The sequence below is a fragment of the Anser brachyrhynchus genome, assembly GCF_964034855.1.
Source record: "Anser brachyrhynchus genome assembly, chromosome: 1".
Classification (NCBI taxonomy): domain Eukaryota; kingdom Metazoa; phylum Chordata; class Aves; order Anseriformes; family Anatidae; genus Anser; species Anser brachyrhynchus.
Window position 1 is genome coordinate 7,070,217 of NC_137694.1, and position 20,892 is coordinate 7,091,108.

General features: G+C 49.1%; 1 protein-coding gene across 1 annotated transcript in view; it reads right to left on the reverse strand.

The window, feature by feature from the left end:
- The window catches only part of CCDC3 (coiled-coil domain containing 3), a 58,051-nt gene extending 41,323 nt beyond the window's left edge, over positions 1–16,728 (reverse strand). The window contains exons 1-2 of the mRNA XM_080605592.1: positions 16,244–16,728; positions 15,151–15,325 (exon numbers count right to left, since the gene is read on the reverse strand). Coding sequence (XP_080461718.1) covers positions 15,151–15,325; positions 16,244–16,656 — 588 coding nt within the window. The 5' untranslated portion in view covers positions 16,657–16,728. The remainder of the gene's footprint in view (positions 1–15,150; positions 15,326–16,243) is intronic.
- Positions 16,729–20,892: the final 4,164 nt, after the last annotated feature.

The window sequence follows — 20,892 nt, forward strand, 5'->3', positions numbered from 1 at the left end:
TGCCATGGAAAGTAAATAGAGACTGACAGCACTTTCCAGCAGCAGAACTGGCTGTGTCAGATGATACAGTAGGAAGCAGGTTCAAAGCAGACAGGGGTGATTTTGAAGAGGAGACTGAACAGTTTCTTGAAAGATAAATCCACTCAAAGTCACTAAATATATAGAAAGAACTAAATATATAGAAAGAACTAAATATATAGAAAGAACTAAATATATAGAAACTACTTCATACCAGGGAGTCCTTGAACTGATAACACGGGAGGCTGGGAGATCATCAGGAGGAATACATCATTACGCCCTTCATATTCTCTTCTCTAAACACCTGCTTTAGATGTCTGTTGGGTTTCTTCAAGGGGGCAGGTGAAGACGGACAGTCTTTCATTGCATATGGAAAAAAAGTAAACTGTCACAATTGGTTAATTTCAGCTCTTTCACAGCCAAGCAGGTGGCAAGGGATGGTTCAGCACTGAAGCTCACCTCAGTTGGTCCTACTTGGGTCCCTCAGCAATGAATCATATGAAGAAGTGGACATGACGAAATTGTTACCAAACCCTCTTTGGTTCATCTACAGCTCCCAACTGCCCTACTTTTATTAGTACTTTTTTTTTTTTCTTAAGGCCACAACTGGCAATATTTTTTTTAAAAAAATCAGTGAAGTATATCACCATTCCCATGTCAAACGAGAGTATAGCTACACAAGCAGATGATTTCATTCGCAACAAGAGAGGCAAAAACTCCAGTACCAGGGGTGGGGTGCCAGCTTTTCAGTTGATGAAGCTCCATCGATTTCCCAGCCCTGATTATCTCAGCCTTTAAACTATTCATTGAGTTTCCCTGACATCCCCTGGGGGAAGATGCCTCACCTAGCCGTGCCAATCTGCCCATGCTAATGGCGGTTAAATATTTACCTGAACTCCTGGGAATTTCTGAGGGCCAATAGTGTGCCAGGGAGGGGTACTGATAAAAGCTGACCTTTCGGTGGACAAGGCTGGTCTCCTCCCGATCCCATTACTGTTAGCAAGGAGAGAAACCCCTCCAGTAAAGCACTCAAGAAAGATGCCCAGTTGAGGGCAAAGGGAAACATAAAATACATGCCAAATGTATGATCAAAGCCCCTTCTACAATATATGCTTGGAGATCAAATAGAAAGAGCCCTAAAATCTCTGTTGAAGTAATTCAAAGAGCCCCAAGTAAAAGGTTGTCTTACATGATGGTTCCAACAGCGTTACCTGGATTAGAAAGCTTATTCTGAGTGTTACTGCAAGCTTTGGAGTCTAAGGCTTTCTGTGGTCAAATATACTGTTCCTTTTTGGTAAAGTATTGCTAATATATGCATCCTTTTTTTTTTCTTCTCCTAACACCATTTTGATTTTTTTTCTTTTTGTAAATAAAGCTATTTACACGTTTTGCACCATTTCCTAAATCAGTCTGCACTTGACCACAGGCATTTAAAAAAAGCAGGGGCAGGGGTTTTGGAATTTCAAAACCCACGGAATTGCTTTAAAGCAATTTAGAAAATTGGATTTAAATCCGCAAAATAAAACTCAACGTCTTACAAGCATTCAGCAATTCTTATCCAAAAGGCTTTATAAGCTAGAAGATAAAGGCTCCAAAATGCATCATAAGCTCTAGGCAAATTCAAGCCACCTGCTCCACGCAGCATCACACACAGGAGGACTCTGGGCAGGCTGCGGTGCTTGCTTCAAGCTCTGGTCTTTACCAGAACACACTGAAACTAAGCCCAGGACCATTTTATGCTGGAAAAGCACATGGTGAGATAGAGCCATAGTCATGGGTAGGGTGTTGTGTGGCATAAACACTGCAGGACCACATCAGTCCCTTCCAACTCACATATTATGCTGGGCATGGATTTCCAAATCACTGCATTGCTCTAGACAGGAAGACAGGAACACCAAGTGCAGCTGAGACTGCAAGCACAACTTGGGGCAGGGGAAGGACCAGTCCTGATGTTTGGACCAGTCCCCTTGTCCTGCAGAAATCATTCGACCTTGATAAGTATTCAAGACCTTGTCTTTGGAAGCACTCAAACCTCTACCTTCTCACCACACTCAGATATGACAGAGGCTATCCAACTACACAGGAGGGTCTGGTGGTTCTGGCACTGCAGATCTGGAGCTCATCATCAGAAATAGCTTTTATCTCTAGGAGGGAGCCACCAAGCACTTCCTGTAATGGTTTTCAGTGGAGCCTTTTCACTTAGGACTCATACGAGTCCCTGATGTGTCTTTCTTGACACAAAATGCCACATTAATTAATTGTCACTTTAATATCGGTTTTTATTTAAAAGGCTTAATAAATCACAGGAGAGGTTTCAGCTCAGAAACTAAGACACTCTAGTCTAGATATCAACAGGTAGCTGTTTACAGAGAAGATCAGAGTTTTCACAGTAGTGGAGATCTAGAGCCCAAACAAGGTGTCTAGCTCCTTCTTGGACAACTTAGTGAGCCAAAGATACCATCAGAGGACCACAAACGACTGCTCAGCTTGTCCTAAAGCAGACACCTCTATTTCTGCCTGTACTCTTCTGTTTGCACTGCTCAGTAGCAGGATTCAGCTGCCCACCTTGTGACACCTAGTTCCACCCGAAATGTCCATGTGGTCTCCAAGCTGCCAGTGCAGAAGGTGATGTTCAGGTGAGCAGAAGCTTTCCTGCTGTTCCTGGTCTAGTGCTTGCTCCCTGAGTTCTCCTAGGGCACCTCAAGTGACCACAGGCACCTGCTTCATGCAATATAATTGCTCCCATAAAGGTGAGTGTCTCAGCCTTGCCACTGATCCCCACCCAGGGGTGGAAATGCCAGAGACATCCAGCTGGCCTCATCTCAACCTTCCGGGCTTGAGGGTGGAGAAAAAAAGAAAAAAAGAAAAAAAAAGGCTTTTGTTCTTTTAGTGGTTTCCCTTACTTAAGAAAAAGGCATGTTACGCTAATTGGAACCATGTTTCTAAGATGTTAAATAGCAGAATACCACATCTGAACATCTGCTTGGCGCTGGTGACTTACTAGGGTAGGCAGAGATGAACCTCTCCAAGAAAGAACAGGACAAGCTTGCAATGACCTTTGTTCTGTTCTTGGGGTTCCAAATTGCTCTGAATCCTCTTTTAGCTAGATAGGGAGCTTGTCTCCTTCCCTTCCCCACACTGGGTGCATGTGCTGCTGCCTTCGAGGACTGCCTGCCTCTTTCCAGGACGGAAAAAAAAAAAATAAGGAAAGAAAGAAAATTGAAAATTCCCGGGATCTGTAGGGGAAGGGACAAGATACTGTCCGTGATGAATATTGACAGCTAAGATCGATGCTGCCATATCTGCATCCCCAACACGGGGTTCGGACCAAACCTGGACACCACCAATGGTATGTTAATATTTAAAGTTACACTTGGGTTTAGGAGCAGGTCAGAGTACACAATTAGCCCTGGGCAAGCTTGAGATCTCTGCATTTGAAAACATAGGAAATGCTGTAAATACCACAGCAAATGTAATTATCAGAGCACGATGAACACCACTTCGTTAGCGGTGACCAGGGGGAGGCTTCTCCCCTTTCAGATGTTTCTGACAATGAGCAGAAACCAAACCCGAGGCTGATCCTGAAGTCCGGACACAGAACAAGGAGACAAATCCCTCAGGGATGCCTCTGGTTTGGGATTTTGTTTTTAGCCCTGATGTGTGTTTAGCCCCAGGTGCTGCTGCTGTAATGGAAGGAGCCACAGCACATCTTTAACGTCTGTAAAGCAGCAACCATCCATGAGAAGCGGGATGCACTCCAGCAGCTCCTGAGTGCCACTAACTTGGAAGCACCAGGACATTTCACAGCAGCATTTTAGCTGCTTCTAGACATGGGTCAAATATAAGAGGGTTTTGTCACTAGATGTGCTTTTGAGCCATTTTTATGGCAGCAGGAAAGATTTGAGCATAAATTACTATTTCCTGGATACGTTTAATGTAAGTTCTGCATTCTTTTGGGAAAAGAACCAAAAATCACATTTGTTCCCTGTCCTTTGAAACTGAGACTTAAGAAAACACAGGCTCAATTAAGATTTTAAGGGACAAATCATGAAGTGTTCCCTGAACTCAGACAAAACGTGCTGCCAGCCAGTGCCTGAGCCTAAACCACATAAAAGGCAGAACCACAATCACTGATGGCAGCAACAACCCTTCCATGGGTATTCTTCAAACTGTTTCCAATCCACAGACTTTTCTGAACATCTGCTGTCATGTCCAGCATCACTCTAGCTGCCTGCAGGGCTCAGGGAATTTGCAAGTGATTGCTAAAAAAATTTACCTCCGGGCTGTCTTTGAGAATCTGCAGATGGAGGGGCTGTGGATGAGGCTACCTCCTGGGGCTGCTCAGGGGGATCTAAACGTTCTTCCAGGGGGACAAGACACTGCTGTAACACCAGTGGGAATGAGAAGCAGACAGGGACAGAGCACACTGAAACCTTATATAGTCCCTCCCAGAGCCATGCAATGGATCTTCCTGCAGAGGCAGGCAGCAAAAGGAGAGAGTCTTCTTCCAAGCAACAGCCCCACTCCCAGCTTGAACCAAACCTTGTAAATGATGGAGATTTCACCATATCAGTTGGTTATAGACTTCAGTGGATTATGTCCCCATTTCCTTTTTATTTATTTTTTAATATTTTCTCTTATTTACACCTGTTCATTTTTTTGTCTCTGCTTAGAGCTACCTCTCCAACAGAGGTAAATGCACAACAAAAATAAGCTGCCTGCTTCCTTCCCGCAGATAAACCATGTACACGGAGATTCCCACATTAAGACATCTTTTGTAGACCAGGAATAAATTCTCAGCACCTCTCATCCACCCTTCTGAGACCTCAGAGCATGGGCTGGCATCCACAGGTGCTATCACTAAGTCCCCTCCTCATTATGCCTCCACCTCCACACCCCAAAATGATGCTTTTAGGTAGAAAAGAGCTTTCCTGCTGCACAGCAAAACAGATTTTCAGTGGATGTGGCTGTTATGTTCATGCTTCAGAGACCGAAACAGGATGTTTTCCTCATGCAATGGAAATGGGGACTTCTATCATTTGAATTTCTATTCGCATCCTCAGCCAGCATCAGTACAAGCTGTTCCTCCACTCTGACTTTTCTTCCTTTCTCTCCCCAACTACCATCCAGTTGTGCAACTAGCTGAATTTTTTCCACAGTAAAAAAAAATATAATCAAAAACATCCAGGAGAACATAATTGTGTTCAGACCCTGTGTAAAGGCTCTGGAAAGACCGAAAGCAAGCCAAACAAGTGAACGTGCTCCGAAAAAGATTTACATTGAAGATGAATGGAGTTGACAAACTCATTGCATTTTGAGGCAACGAAAAGGATGTGTCACCATCCACCTGAAGAAGTAAGTCAGGTTTCATTCCAGCCACATGCTTTGGTTTGAGTAAGAACTAGACAAATAAGTTAAAAGATAGAAAAGTATTCAGACTTCAGTTTCTGATTTTACTGAGGATAAATCCTGGGTCAAAGAGAATTGACTCCACTGGACTAGGATACACAACCAATTTTACCTGCCTTATTTTTACAATCCACAGAACAGGAATAGTTCTCCCTCCACACTTGCACAGTGAATAGAGATGAGTTGCTCTGAGGATGAAAGTATCTACATACTAGCTTACGTTTTTGTCTCACATCTTTTCTCATCTCGAAACACTGAAATGACATTTCCTCTTGCAGTAGCTAGAATTTCTGCTGGTTCCCCATTGATTTCTGCAGGAAACACAGAAATACTGCAGAACAAGTCCATTAAAGGCTTTCAGATCTCAGGAAATATATTTTTTTGCCTCCTTGCTTTTAAGTTTCTTGGGCAGAAATTCAGACCTGGCTTTCTAGCTGTATTATTTCCCTTTCACATTACACAATGTCATGGAAACTTGCTTCTCCTCCTGTGTGTTTTTTTCCTACTGGCATTCATTTCACAGATAACTGGACTGAAGTTGTAATAGTATCCTTCCAAAAAAAACCACTTTAATTGGGGCAGTGAAAGGAGGCAGCCCCTGCGCCAGCTGCCAGAGGCACCTGCAGTGATTTGGGCAGCAATAAGCTGCAATCAGCCACACCAAAACCCTCCCAGTCCCCCCCCAAAACAGATTTTCTGTTTTGTCACTTCGCATTAGCTGTGTGCTTCCAGGCTGGCAGCAAAGCCAAACCTGCAACCACGTGGCTGCTCCTGCATGAGTGCCACGGGGCAAGGATGCTTCTCCTGGGGAATCTGGAAAGGCGCTTGGCTGGTTGAGGCAGGATGGGCTTTAGAAAGCTCCGTCTGCATCTTCCATTAGGGACTCGAGCTACCGTTGCCTCGGAGCCAACTTGGCTTGCCCTTCATGAAAATAAACATCAAAATGCATGAGCTGGGAGAAAATATGTCCCCATTTGAAAGACTTCATCTCCCTTCAAGGCACAATGGCTGATCCGGTTACAGGCAGTATTACAGGTGTCCCGTCTGCCAGCTGCCAGCTGGATTTTCGTGGTTGTTGATTTTAGTAAACATTTTCTCCATCTCACAGGTGCATCAGGAGAGACAGAAGTAGAAAGAAAAGACTTCTGCCCGCATTCAAGTTTGACTGTGGCCAGCAGCTAAACCAAAGTCTGGCCCTGACCACAGCCGGACCAGTGTATGGACCACAGACAGACCCTGGCCCAGGACTGCTGGCCCTGGACCCCATAAATCATCCTTCCTGACTGCTGAACTACACAAAACATGGATTTGCACACGCAAGAACACTTAACATGTCTACAGACTCACAGATTTACAGAAGGTCTTGGTGGATCCCATAATTGGGCTGACTCTATTCTCAGGCTAACTTGGTACTGTCACTGTGTACGGTTGAAAAATCATGGGACAAGTATGAATAATAAGTACAACTGGCTCAAAAAAGACAAAAACAAATAAGAAAGAAAAAAAAATCATCTGCTTCTCTGGGCCACAGATTCTGTTTTCTTTGGGTTCGTAGGATAAAACACCCACCCTACAGGAACACAGGCCTTAACCCTCCTCCTTGGCAGTCAGGGATATCCCCGGGAGCACCTTGCCTGCAGAAACCTGTGTTGAGGAAGGTGATTTGGATGTGGACACAAGTGCTTTCAAATACGTGTTGCCCCACATCTCTTCAGGTCCCAGCTCCAGTAACTGCTCAAGGCCTCACCAGCTGCCTCTCCTCACCCACCAGGTGCTTTCAGCCTTCCCGGTCCATCTGCAGTAGAGCACAGACCTTCCCCTTCCCACACTGGAGAGGCTGTGAGTAGGAGGACTGAAAAGCAGAGGAATCACTGAAATGTTCACACATGGTGAAGGAGACAAGGGACCAAGGTCAGCCTTGGTCTCCTCATGTCTTCTTGTCGCTATTTGTGTCATGCCAGTGTCATCTCCAGAGGGTACGCAGGGAGATTTCCATGTCTCACTACAGTGCTCCTGTTGCATGGGAGGTGGAAAGTAAAAAGGATCCCCTCCAGACAGGGCAACAATTTGCGTGGGGATTGCTTCTTATGTCATTGTAAAAGTGGCTCCAAACACAGCTCGGGTTCATACAAAAATAATGGTGCTTCCGCTAATATCTCCCCTCCCCCTTTTTCCCCTCCCCTCCCATCCTCTCCTCTCTTCTTCCAGGTGAGCAAAGCATTTGCAGCAATTTGTTTCATTATGCAAATTTTAATAGCACATTCAGCAAGGTGTGGCTACAGTAAAGCAAATGGTACCTTTGCACGAGGTTTCTGCCTCGCCTGCAAATGCCAAGCAGTGCTGAAGGCCTCCTGAGCAAACTGCTTCTTCCCCACCATTACATGTGGGTGCTTATGGGGTAGCTTCAAACTTCCCACTGCCCTCCCCAGCAGGAGGTATCTCTCAGCCCGGCCTCTCCCAAACCTTATGCTAGCACAGAGGGAACGTGACCAGCTCTACAAATTCCTGCCTCTCCTAGCTGCCCTGAGACCACGGCAGTGACATCCTGCCTATGCCACGCGCGATGGAGCTGGCCTCATCCAGGTTGCTGCATCCTTCTTACACCACGGGAAACACATTGGCTCTGCCCTTGGCTAAGAGACCACTTGGTCTGGGGCTCAAAATAAAAAAAAAAAAAAAAATAATGTCCTTGTCCAGCCGAGCAAACACTGTGGCAGGATTTGTGCTCAATGGCACCACCTCAGGGCCTTCAACCACCTCTGGGCTGGGAGCCCCAGGGGTACAGCACTGCGGGGGCAAGGTTCCCCACAACCTTGGCTGCAGAAGGCAGGAAGGACTCCGGGGTCCCTCAGACCTTGTGTTTGTGTCCCTTGATGTGCAGAGCTCAGCCCCACCACCTACAGCCACCTCCACGGCCACCAGCAGTCTCCCACCATGAAGGAGAAGGACCAGGCCGAGAGCTGAAATGTCGTACTGCGCTCAGGGCCCGAGGCCTGCTCGCGTACAGCAGCACACAGCCTCGTGCCATGAAATCCAGAGCGATTTCGTGCATTTGGCAGACAGAATTTCTTGAAAGCGTGGCTCTGGATAATTAAAAGCAGCCTGGAGCCATGTGGGTGTCCGCTCATCACCAGTTCCTGGAAGGATTGCCTTCGGAGGCACATGCGCGCACATCCCCATGGCTGCCCAGGTGTCTCCTTGCCCTGCAGACTGGAAACGGGATATTTGTCTGGATATCACACACTTTGAGGTGCATAGGTCAGAGACAGCTGTGCTCTGGAGTAACCTGCACCTGCTGATAGGAGCAAGTTGGTCCATACTCCTCTGCCAGGAGCTGGGACAATGATGTGGGACTCTCCTCGCCTTGTCCTGAACCCACGTTGGTGCAAAGTGTGGGCCTCCCCTCAGCAGCTCCCTTTTAGTCACAGAAAGAGTTCAGGGCTAGGGAAAAGCTCTCTTTTCAGCCCCAAACTGAGACCGATCATAACTGAGGCTCTCACACACTACCACAGGTCAACCCTCCTGTGCTGTATGACAGCAAGAGGCCAAGCTGCCTCCTGATAAAGAAATAAGGTGCCTCTATAAGGCACCCTAATAAGGGAGACATTTCCCTCTTTCCATCCTTGGAAACATTCAGAACACTTTCTAGGTGCTATAAATACAAGACCATATGCAATGGAAACATCCCGTGGATAAGACTATTTTGTACTCCTCCATGATCTTTTATTCTCTATTTTCTCAGCCTGTGTGGTTGTGAGGAGACAGAAAGCTGACAGGGAGCTGCCAATCACACCCTTAAAAATCCACTACTACAGGATGGGTGGGAAGTTTTGGAAATGAGTCAATGCCATTTCCATGCTGAAAGGCTCTCAGGGATGTTACACAAATATATCAACTGTCTCGTGGTCTCCCCTCATCCCATACACTTGTCAGCAGCTCTCCATCTCATCTAATACTGCTCATGAGTATTCAAATCAAACACAGATTGTAGGAAGGGGGTACACTCGGGGTGGGTTACTGGGAAGAAAACGAAGGCACTGTAAATCATTAATAAAATAACCCAGAAGCAATGTGCACTTTCTATCGTGCTATTAGGCTGATGGAGCAACAACTCTTCCAACAAATGGCAGGGCAAGAAACCCAATGTAAAAAAAAAAAAAAAAAAAGAATTTCAAACCTCCTTTTGTTGGACCCTATTTTTATTGACTTTGAGGTCATTTTGCCCTGCCTTTGCCACGTTGGAGTGTTTTAAAGTGAGAATATTTTCTATTTCCCAGTCCTTAGGGCCAGGGAAGGGAGGATCCCTTGTGCAGCTCATGCCACAAGCAAACACAGAAGGTCAGTAAGTGGGAGTTAAAGAAAACTCTCAAGCAAGCCAGGCTTCAGTGGCCAGCACACCGTGCTAAAGGGCATGCCAAGAGTCTGCCCATGACCTGCCCTTTCCAGTTCTCCAATTCCTTTCCCAGCACCCAGGGCAGAGAGGAAACTGCAAGAGCAGAAGCTCTTACCTTATAAAAGAGAAAAAAAAAAAAAAAAAGCAAGCTGCTTTTTTTTTCTATTTTTTTATGTCACTGAGTACCCTGGATGCTTCAGGGTAACTGAAGGTGAAAACTGTTAGTTATCAGCTAGTTTTTCTAGTGCCCACGCTTTGCATGATTCCTGTAGAGGGGTCACCTTTAGCACTCCCTGTGTTCATCTCAGCCACAGCAGGAAGAGTCCTGGTCCCTGCACCCGACTGTGGCAGAGAGCATCTCTCCAGCAGGTACCCAGCCACACTTTCTAGCCATGATACTATTTAATTACTGTTCAGACTCAAAACCAGAGAGGTCAGAAAAATTATGGAGACTTCCCCAGCTTTTCCTCTTCTTTTCCTCTCTCTGGGGGTAGCAGCAGCCCCATGCCAGTCACCTGGGGAAAGGGATAAAAAAAGGTCCTGATGGCAAATATTATGCAAAACCTTCTCTGGTAGCCCAAAGAGCATTTGTAGAAGCTGCTGTTTTTCCATGCTCTCATGGTCTTATGAAGTGTGTCTGAATGTGAGCCATGACCATCCGCCCAGCTGAGATCATCAGGGCAAGAAACAGGCTGCAAATGCACTGCTGCCCAGGGATGGGGTCAGGGAGTGATCCGACCCAGTGGCTCCCGGTGCGTGCACATGGTCTTTGCTAAAATACAAATAGCTCTGAAACTATTTCCTCTGCTTCCGCAGAGGAAGAATGCCATTTAATTTAATTTTCGTTTTGCATAATAATGGGAAGGCCAATTATGCAATTATATCCCTTTTCTTATCTGGTTCCCTTTTTAGCTGCTCCAAAGCCTTGCAGGTGTTGTAATCAGGTCATCGGGTGCCTGCTACAGCAGCCAAAATGCCACCGGAGAGGAAGACCCGAAGATGCTATGCAGATATTTGTAGACTGCCTGCTAAAAAGCTAATTACCTTGCTTATTATTGACACTGACTATTTTCCTAAAAGCTTTATTATTACCCAAATAAATCTAATAAATCTCTGAAGGTCTCCCAGAATGTGAGAACAGGGTAATTCAACTGAAGTAGCAGCATGACCTTGGATCTCATGCTTGAGAGGGGGAGAGGCAACACGTGGAGGGAGACTTGATGAAAGATAAAATCTTCCCCTGCAACCTCGACAAGTTTAATGGAAGTTATTGGGCTCCTTAGCTTCCGTGGGCTTTATCACCAGTGCCAGCGCTCTCAGTAGCTCACGGTCAGTTTGACATGCTGCTGTTGACTCCCTTGTTGTGATGCACATGGGGTCATCTCGCAGCTCACCTGGTGCCCTGCAAAGCAAGCACTGCATGGCCTCAGGCTGAGAGCATCTCTGCAGCTTTGCCCAGCGAGCTCCCAACAAGCTTAAATGGAGGCCAACAGACTGAGCCTCCCTATCAGCTCGTTGACAAAACTAGGAGCTGAAAGTCTTTTGAATAACAAGTAGTTTGACACATACACAAGGGCGTTTGACACCTCCATAAACCAGACCTCGAGTCACTGTGGTATAATCCCTCCTGTGCAGACAAAGCAGCAAGGTCTCATTCAAGAGACTGTACTGTGGCCCGCAGCAGGCCAAGTCGGGAGAAATGTGAGCCACCACCTTTGTTTGCATCGAAATGTAGAAGTTTACACGGGGCCAGGATTTCAGTCCCAATCCACTGTGCAAAAAAAAAATAAAAAAAAGGAGGTCGCAAGGCTGCTCCCTAAAAGCATCCAAAGCTTTCAGCAATGCAACACCAGTGCTGCTGGTTGCACCGACCTACAGAGAAAACTGGGTGGCAGACAAAGCTTTGCGAGCAATGCCAGAGGCACTGGGGGAAGCAGGGGGTAAAGGAAAAAGGCCCCTGGGGCACTTTTAGAACCCAAAGGGAGCCGGAGGTTGTGCCTTGGCCAGCACAGGGCAGCCTGGCATGGCCGGTGAGGAGGCTGCCAAACCTTGCAAACTCTTTGATGCGTCTGCAGGTCCTCCCTCGGGGCACCGACGTGAGGTTTGGGTACAAACAGGGAGCTCTTAAGAATTTTAATCGGGTTTTTATTACTCCTTAATTGGTCCTTTCTTTAATAAAAGCACCTTATTAAAGGAAACTGCTGTGACTGCAAGATTCCTTTTATAGGCAAATACTGCAGCTCTCAAAGGGGAGGGGGGGTGGGAAGAACTGACCGAAACCATAACTCCAAGGGGAAGAAGGGGAGTTCCTTTGCCGTTATCTCCACCAACATCAGCTCTTAAGCTTTAAACAGAAGAGGGAGAAGTGGCAATGACTTGTTACAGCCCCAAGCCCAGAGCTGTGATGGGAACTCAGGGCTTTGGCAGCAACCTAGCAGCAAACCTAAGCGAAGCAGGAGGTCTGCAAACATCGCTAAGAGGCTGTGAGAAAAGTCAGAACGGGGCCCTGTTAATTACAAGCCTGGAAGCCAACACGCAAGTGCCTAAAGAAAGGACAGCTTGAGCTACTGTTGCTCTCCAGAGTGGCCAGAACAGGCACCTGAGTGAATTTACGAGACTGTGGGGTTATTGGAAAACCGTGGAAAGCAGTGTCTGGCCCTCAGCCCAGATTGCAAGGGGCTTAAAAACGCAGCTGGAATCAGCTTCCAGCAGCAGTAGCAGCCCGGGAGGAGGAATGTGTTATCCCCAACAAGACGCGCCTGGGGTCTGGCCTCCTTTTCCCACGTGCCCAGGGGCTTTCCGAAAATTAAAAGGTTTTCCTGTGCTCTGCATCTCTTTACTGTGTCAGTGCACCGAGGGTTTCCCACACAACTATTCGCTCTCTTTTCCATCGTCTTCCCCAAGTGTCAGGCACAGCAGCCGGGACGAGGAGAAGGAGCTGTCGGTGTTCCCCTGGTTTCACCCCGTGGGACAGCCCCAGTGAGGCTGGCTGCAGGCAAGGAGCACAGGAAAAAAGAAAAAAAAAAAAGTCTTTTGGAGTACAGGATCCAGCTGGAAGAAGATTTCATCACTTCCTGCTAGGGCCAGGCTGCTTTTTGACAGAGTGCTTTTGAAGATGTCCCAGGACCCAAAGGCAGGACCTTAGCTACTAGCTCCTAAACCAGACCTTCACCTTCTGGTCTGAGGATCTCAGCATCTCCCTCTCTTCCCTCTGTCTTCACAAAACATTCACGAATGATTTTTACCAGGCGTTTATGTCAAAAGACAGCTAGCAAGATCCCTGCCACCTCACTACTGCATGGGCTTCATCATCTGTGTAAGATCTCCACCACTTGACACCATCACAGAACCCCTTTGGCGTCCCCAAGCCCCCTAAAAGCCCATTTTTCAAAAAACTCCAATACATAATTCTCCAAATCATGTTCACAGAGTGCATTTGGAAGCGGAAGTTGTTTGCGCCACGGTGGGATGCAAACAGCTGAAGCAAGCAGATGCAGGAAAGCCACCACAAGATGTGACATGGCAAAACAAGGAGCAGAGCCCTAACCAGAGCTGCACCCCGCGTTGGGAAGAAGCGGGGAGCACTCGCAAGAAGGAGAAGCAAATTCCTAACGCAATTCCTATCCATCTCCCAAAATGGGAGCACAGATGCTTGGGCTGAATGGGAGCACAGTCAGCCTGAGCTATTTTTAACTGGTGCAGAGGAAGCGTTTACTTTTCATTGCTAAAGGAAGCAGCGGGGAGACAAAGCAGCCGTCAGTAGGGCCGAATTTATTCCCTTGACGGGTGTGTGCCGAAGTATTTAAAGCCCCCAGCCCCAGCTGTAATTCCCCCCCTAATCTGCTCGCAGCTGCGCAGGGTCATGTAGCGCAGCAGCTGAAAGGCACTTTTGGTTCATGCTCTCTAGGTTGCTCCAGCCTGCCTTGGAGGATCCTGCCTCGTGGTTTCCCTTCCAGTTCACAGGTGAAATGTACTGCTGGCATAAATAAGCACCAACCCATAGGTTCCCTTATATTTAGCTCAAAATGTGTACTCGAGCATCACCATTCCCCCTTTTCTCCCGGAAATATCAGTGATGGGAAAATTGGTGTTCGCGGGGCATCCCACGGACTGGGGTCATGCCCGTTGTGCTGCTGGCCAGGTGGCAAAACAGCAGCTCGAACTTTGCACATGGGTGGTCGGGCAGCTCGTGGGGGGAAAGGCTGGGTTTGCTGCTCAGCTCCCTCCCAAGCAAGCCACCAGAGCTTCTGCTGCCACACGTAAAGATTGTGCCTTGCAGGGATCCACAGGAGACGCGAGCGATGACGCATGCCCCATCCACCCTGACCTAAAGGGGTGCTTAAAAGGTTCTCAGCTACCAGCGGAAACCCCCAGCTGCATAAAACAAGGTCTGGCACTAACAGAAAGAAGTCTCCAAGTTCCACTTTCGGAAGCATGGATGCACATCCAGAACAGGCACACACATAACTGCAGGCTGCTCCCCACTGCCAAGGAAGTGTTTAGTAAAAGCCTGCCTTTATTACAAACACTGCAGCCCCATAAAGCTCGGAAACCACTGGCAATGGGCACCGGTGGACTTCCCATGCTAAAAATGTACTTAAGGGAGGATCGCCTGGAGGGTGAATTACTTGTGGTGGTCTCACATGGGAGAAGAAAGAAGAACTTCATTCAGCTTGCTCTGAGGCAGGTGCTGGCATGGCTCAATGCCCTCAAGAGTCTTTTTTGTTACCCCAGCAGCTACGAAGGGAGCTTTGGGCAATTAGTTTAGCAGATGTTTATGTTGCTGTGTGGAGTTGGGAAAGAATAATGCCCCAAATCTGCCACGGTCCAGACAAGGGCACAGCTCTCACTACCTGAGATGAGCACAGGAGCAAAAAAGCAAAGCTCTATTCCCAAACGTTTCCACCTGAAGTCAAGGTATGGGGTCTGCAAACAGCAAAACCTGGTCAGAGCAGGACAGGAGAACAGACAGGGCTGGTTCCCAACCTGCTGCTCATGAGCAGGCTGATACCAAGCTTGGCTCAGGTCCACAGGAAATTTAAGAGCCAACACAGAAAACAGAACATCTCCCCAGCAGTGTGTAATTTGGCCAGTGATGCCGCCAACGGCACAGAATAGGAATCACTGGGTCACAGAATGGCTTGGGTTGGAAGGGACCTTAAAGATCACCCAGCCCCAACCCCCTGCCATGGGCAGGGACACTTCTCACCAGACCAGGCTGCCCAAAATCCAGGTTGGCCAAAGCAAGTATATATACATACATACGTTTACAAATGATACGTAAATGCCTGTGCCCACTTAGAAAGCTGGAGAACAAGTAAATCCCTTACCCGGTTGTCCTCTTGAATCTCCCAGTCACTGGAGAAGCTCAGGGCATGCTGCGCCTGCGAGCAGTTGGAGAACTGGAAAAGGCTGGCAAACATCCTCCGGTTCTCCTGCGTGTCCGGGAAAATCGCCTCCTGGAAGTTCACGCCGTGCGGCAGGAGGATATAATTCTCATCCATGCTGAAACACAAACCACGCGGGCGGCCCGCTGTGAGGCTGGATGTTGGTTTCTCTCCTGCAGAAGTCACCCTCCTGGTTGAAGCAAGTGCCACCAAAGGTTACATGGACAGACTTTTAGCCAACGTGTGGCTCTTAGCTGCCAAATTCCACCCTGGGATATTTGGCCAGGCAGCAGCAGGACGGACCTAGCACTGATATCTGCTGCTTCGTGATAAAAACGAACCCCCGAACCTACACGGCACGTCTGTATTTCGGCCTTGGGTTCCTACTGAACATGCATTGCCTTGCCCCTGATCCCCGGGTTTAAGGACTCCTTCAAGCAGTCAATAAATAACTTGCGTGAAACGTGCTTAAAGACGCTGCCTCTGAGCGAGCACTGGACAGCATCAGAATGTGTTTTGCTACACACCCAGTGTAAGAATATACCAAGGATTTCGAAACAAGCCACCGAGTAATATTTCGCAAATGCTTCTGGATTGAAAGGTCGCGGCGAAGCCTTGTTCCCACATCGCGGTTTATTTTTCTTATTCTTTCGATCAGCCCCGGGGTCGGGATTTGGCCGGGGTTGGGGAGAGCCGGGAGAAAGCCTCCGGGTGCGTTATTTGGGGATCGCTCCCAAACCCCCGGAGCCAAACTTCGCAGAACAGGCGGCTGGCCCCGCTCCAGCGCCGGAGAGCAGCCCTGCCCTCCAAATAAATAAATAAATAAATAAAAATTAAAAAAAAAAAATAAAAATACAAACCCGAGGGCAGCGGCTCAGCCCGCATCGGGAGCGCGTTGCTGGGTTCTTCTCGTCTGGGTCGGTTTTGGGGTTGAAGGATGGGATGCTGCGACCCCCCCCCCCGCCTCCCTGGTCCTGGAGCATCCCCTCCAGCAGCGGGACCCCCCACCCCCGGCCCCCCAAACCCCGGCACTCACCGGAGGAAGAAGAAGTAGGAGTAGCCCTGCAGGACGGTGTGCGAGTGGCAGGAGAAGTATCCGAGGCCGGTGAGGTTGAGCCGGGAGCCAGCGGGCACCTCCAGCATGCTGCCCCACGCCTGGTCGCACAGCAGCTCGATTTCGGCCGAATAAAAAAGCCCCCCCGGGCCGTGCTGGGAACCGGCTGGGGCGGGGGGGTCCCTTTGCCAGGGCAGGTAATTGTAAGCCCCGTAGGGATCGGGATGGAGGGCCAGCACCCGGGCGTAGACGATGATCGCCGCCAGCTCGGCTCGGCAGCCCTCGCTCAGGGGTCGCCACTCGGCCGGCAGCTGGCAGCCCCCCCCGGCCCCAGCTCGCCCCCCCAGCCCCAGCGCCAGCCCCAGCAGCAGCAGCGGAGGCAGCGGGGGTGGCATCGCTGGGGGGGGGGCCGTGCCGGCTGGGGGGGGGTACGGGGAGAAACGGGGGGCAAAGGGGGGGTGAGGAGGTGGGGGGGAGAAGTGGGGGAAGGGGGGGTATGGGGGTGTTATTTGGGGGGGGGGGGGGAAGGTGGAACCCAAAAGGATCCTAGTTTGGGGGGGAGAAGGGCTGGGGGGGAAGGAAACGGAGATGGGAGGGGGGGGGGGAGAAGTGGGAAAGGTGGCACCCAAAAAAACGCTGGGGGGGGGAAAGGTGGAGAAAGACTGGGGGGGGTGAGAAGGAAGCGAGGGGGGGAAGAGGAGTGGGAAAGGTGGCACCCGAAAAAGACCCTAAGGGAATGGGGGGGGAAGGTGGAGAAGGTCCGGGGAGGGGGGAAAGCAGCAGGGAGGGGAGAGGAAGGTGGGGACGGTGGCACCCAAAAAGACCCAAAGTGGTGGGGAGAGGCGGAGGGGGGGGGGGGGGGAGCGAAGGGGTAAAGATGCGAAGGGGAGAGGGGGGAAGAGGGTCTAGGGTGCGAAGGGGCCGAGGTGAGAGGAGCGGAGATGAGAAGGGGAGGGATGGGAACGGGCGGAGATGCGGAGGGGCAGGGATGCGAAGGGGAGGGATGTAAATGAGAGAGGTGCAGAGGGGGAGGTGGAGAGGGAGGGATGCGAAGGGGAGGGATGCAGAGGCAAAGAGGAGGGATGCGGAGGGACGAGGTGGACGAGGACGGACGTGCACGGAGGCAGAGATGCCAAAAGGGCTACCCCAAAAGCCACCCCCGGAGAGGGGAACCTCCTGCAGGGCACCCCCTGGCCCTAAAGTGGGCGCTGGCGGTACCCGGGGTTTGGGGAGGTGAAGGGGGGGGTCTCCTAGGGAGGGCAGGGGGCCAGGAGGGAGGTGAGAGGTGCTGGGGGGGCAGGGGGCTGTGCACAGCTCCTGGCTGGGGGAAAAGAGCCTGGGAAGCTGGAGGGGAGAGGGGAGAAGAGCCCGCCGCCCAACCCTCTGCTCCCCCTTCAGCTGAGGCTGGAGGAGAAGCTCGCCAGCGGATCGTTTTTCAAAACGCATCTGGTGGGAAGGGTAAAAATAAAAAGCCGGGTCTCCGTGGGTTTGGGCTTCCCACTGTTTCTTCCTGGGGCTGGCTCAGGCAGCTTGGGGCTTCTCCAGCTTTTTGGCAGGCGGCTCGGAGGCTGACCCCTCTCCTGGCACACACGCTGCTGCGGAGCTTCTCCCGAGCATCCCCAGGGGTCCCGCACCACTCGCAGCCCGAAATAGCTTCTTTCTAGCTCGGTTTTGTCCTTTTCCCACATTAGATTTCACTGGCAATAATAGGGCCAAGAAGGGGCTTGGGATGCTTCAAAAACTTACGTTAGAACACGATGATCGTGCAGACATGGTCCCGGTTACATCTGTCCCTAATGGTAAAAATTATTAAAAGTTTGACAGTGAGTCTTGGCTGGTTCCTTTAATCTCCTCCTCCATCTGTCCGTCTGTCTGCACCCATCTGCCTCTCCTGTCCCGGATGAGGTCCAGGAGCCCCCAGGAGCAGGAGGTGCCTTTTTGTTCCGTGCCCGTACTGTGCCTGGCGTGGGGGGTCCTGGTGCAGGACGGGTGTTGGAAATGTTGTGCAAAATAATCACCCGTAAGTTAAAGAGTGCTGAGCCAAGTCCGGGGCAGGGAGACAAGACTTGTGACAAGTGTCTCCCTCGGGAATAGTTTCATCCAATTCAGCTGTTTGCAGAAAACAGAATGAGGAGTTTAATGAAGGTAGTATTCATGTTTCGTGGTGGTGCGGTCCTACAATTTGTTGCATCATAGCTTTAAGCAAGAGCAGCAAAGCTGGTTCTTGCTAAAACAGAAGCAGACTTCTTTCTAACAAAAACTCCTTCGTAACAGATAGAGCTTCTGTAACATTTCCATAATCCATTTCTCGGAAATCAGCAGATTGTTTCGGAGCTTTCCAAAAAAGCTTAAAGGAAAATTTGATTATTATTATATTTTTTTTTCTGAAGAATATATCCTCAGGAAATCCCAATAGATCAAATAGGTAACTATTTGGTAAACTTTATTTTAATGTTAACCACCAGGAAAAACTGTTTTTGCTTTAAAGCTGAAGGGACTAAACTGTGTCAGAGAAGGAGGTTTCGTCGCCTCGTTCAGTAGATTTTAGACATGTAAATAAGAACTAAGGAGGAAAACAGAATCGAGGCTGTTGTTGACTTGAAGCAAGGCTGGGGCCATTGCCAAGACATTTTGCGCAAGGCAGTGTACAAGGAAGCCTCAGTACTACCGTTGTAGATACTTTTCTTTTGAGATAGGGTGCTTTGAGACATGGGTGAAGCTGTGGGGTCACGTACAGAAGGAGGGAAGTGACCAGAGACGTTCAGCCCCTCCGAGGTGGTCTCTGCATGCGTGATGGCTCCAACGTGGATCCCACATTTGGTGTGGGCATCAACACGCAGGTGTGTTATTACTCCCAGCCTCTTCAGAGCCCCAAGAAGCTGATGAGATGTTCATAACCATAGGTTATTTTGTCCCAGGAACCAAATTCTTATGGTCATGTGAAAGGCAAGTGCTTTTTCTTCTCTGTGTACATAAAGAGATTGATATTTTCTGGGAAGAAGAGAGTCAGATTTAGGCTCCGACACTGTTTACTGTGTGTTGCAAGTGAGTAATGGCCAACTGTCCTCAAACCACTCTGGAAATATCTAATCTCAGCTGAGATTTGTTCTGCTCTTGCTCACAGTTCGGTTAGCCACCACGTAACAGCTGGGAAAGAGCCCAGGGAGAGAGAGGGAGGGACACAGGCAGCCCAGACCCAAAGTGTGGAAGTGTCTTTAATTACTGCCACTGTTAATTGTCTGAATTAAAGTGCTTACATGTGACCAGAGGTTTTGAATCGGTGAGCCGTCGCAGAAAGCACAATAGCATTTGCTGGCACACGCTGGCTCTGACTGATGCTCTCCAGTTCTCTTTTTGGTGGTGATTACCGGAGCGTGGAAGCCTTTAATTCATTAATTAATGCTCTTTGGAATTTCTCTATGATCCTGCAGAGGTGGTAGCGCCAGCATTGGGAGGATACATGGGGAGTCTATGGAGCTGGCTTGAGAGCTGAATGAGCTCCACGGAGGTCTTGGCCGTGACTCCTGAACAGACGCAGTACGCGTACAGGTCTGCACATAAAAACAAAAATACCTCTCGCTTGGAAGTGCCTGGTTTCCTCATTCCCTCCCATTTATGTTTGCTGTTGTTGCACCTAGTGTCGGTGTAAGGGCTTGGGATGGCTCGTCTTCTCCCATGCCCTCTGCGAGACACCCCCCACTGAGACCTTTCCCTGTCGGGAGCTCGTCGGAGATTGATCAGTGTGTAACTTTTCCTTCCATCCAAGCAAGCTGGTCCCTGGGGCTATTTGCTGTTTTCCTTTATCTCATAGACCACTTTCAGATCAGTATTTTAGTAAATAAGTGCAACCATCTGCATTCAGATCACAATTTTGCTCTTAAGATTTTCTCTACAGAAGCACCATCGATTTTCTCCTCTCTTCCTTAGTTTCTGAGGTAGCTAAAAGCAGTACGAGCACCTGAATCCTTTCCAGGAGTCCTTTTGTTTCTAGCTCTGGATAACACGGAGTCAATGACACAAAGTAAGGATTTAGAAACCCTCCCCGGAGACCGCATCCCTCAGATCTGAGTTTGCTGTTGCTCTGCAGGAATCCACCGGCTGAGCTGAGATGTTCTGCAGGGCAGCGTGAATATTTTCCTGCTGTGAACTCAGCGTGGGTCTGACAAGTGCTGGAGCCAAAGCTAGCTAATCAGAGCAGCGTCAATAGAGCCAGTTAGCACTCAGACCATCTTTTTAGCCACTCATGCATGTGCCAAAGTTACTCATTTACTTCCTCTGCTTAGAGAGTCTCCTAGACTTCGGGACAGACTTGTGGTTTTCCAAGGCAGGAGCTCTTCCTTCCCTTTCATGCATCTTTACAGATACTTCAACCAAAGGTTTCTCGCTCCAGGCTGGGCCATTTTTCTTTGCTGTTCCTATGGCAAAGCAGGTGATTTAAGGCTTTTAATAAAACATGGCTTGGCTCTGTCTCTCTTTGCCTTTAAAATATTGACAGAGTTGTGTTACTCCAGGTATCAAACGAGAACACACGAGAGTCTGGCTGCCCCTCTGATGGGTGTAGGTGAGCTGAAACCTCAGCCCAGCTGTCTTCTACTTCTATATCCATGATGCTTCCTTTGTAGTCCAGGGTA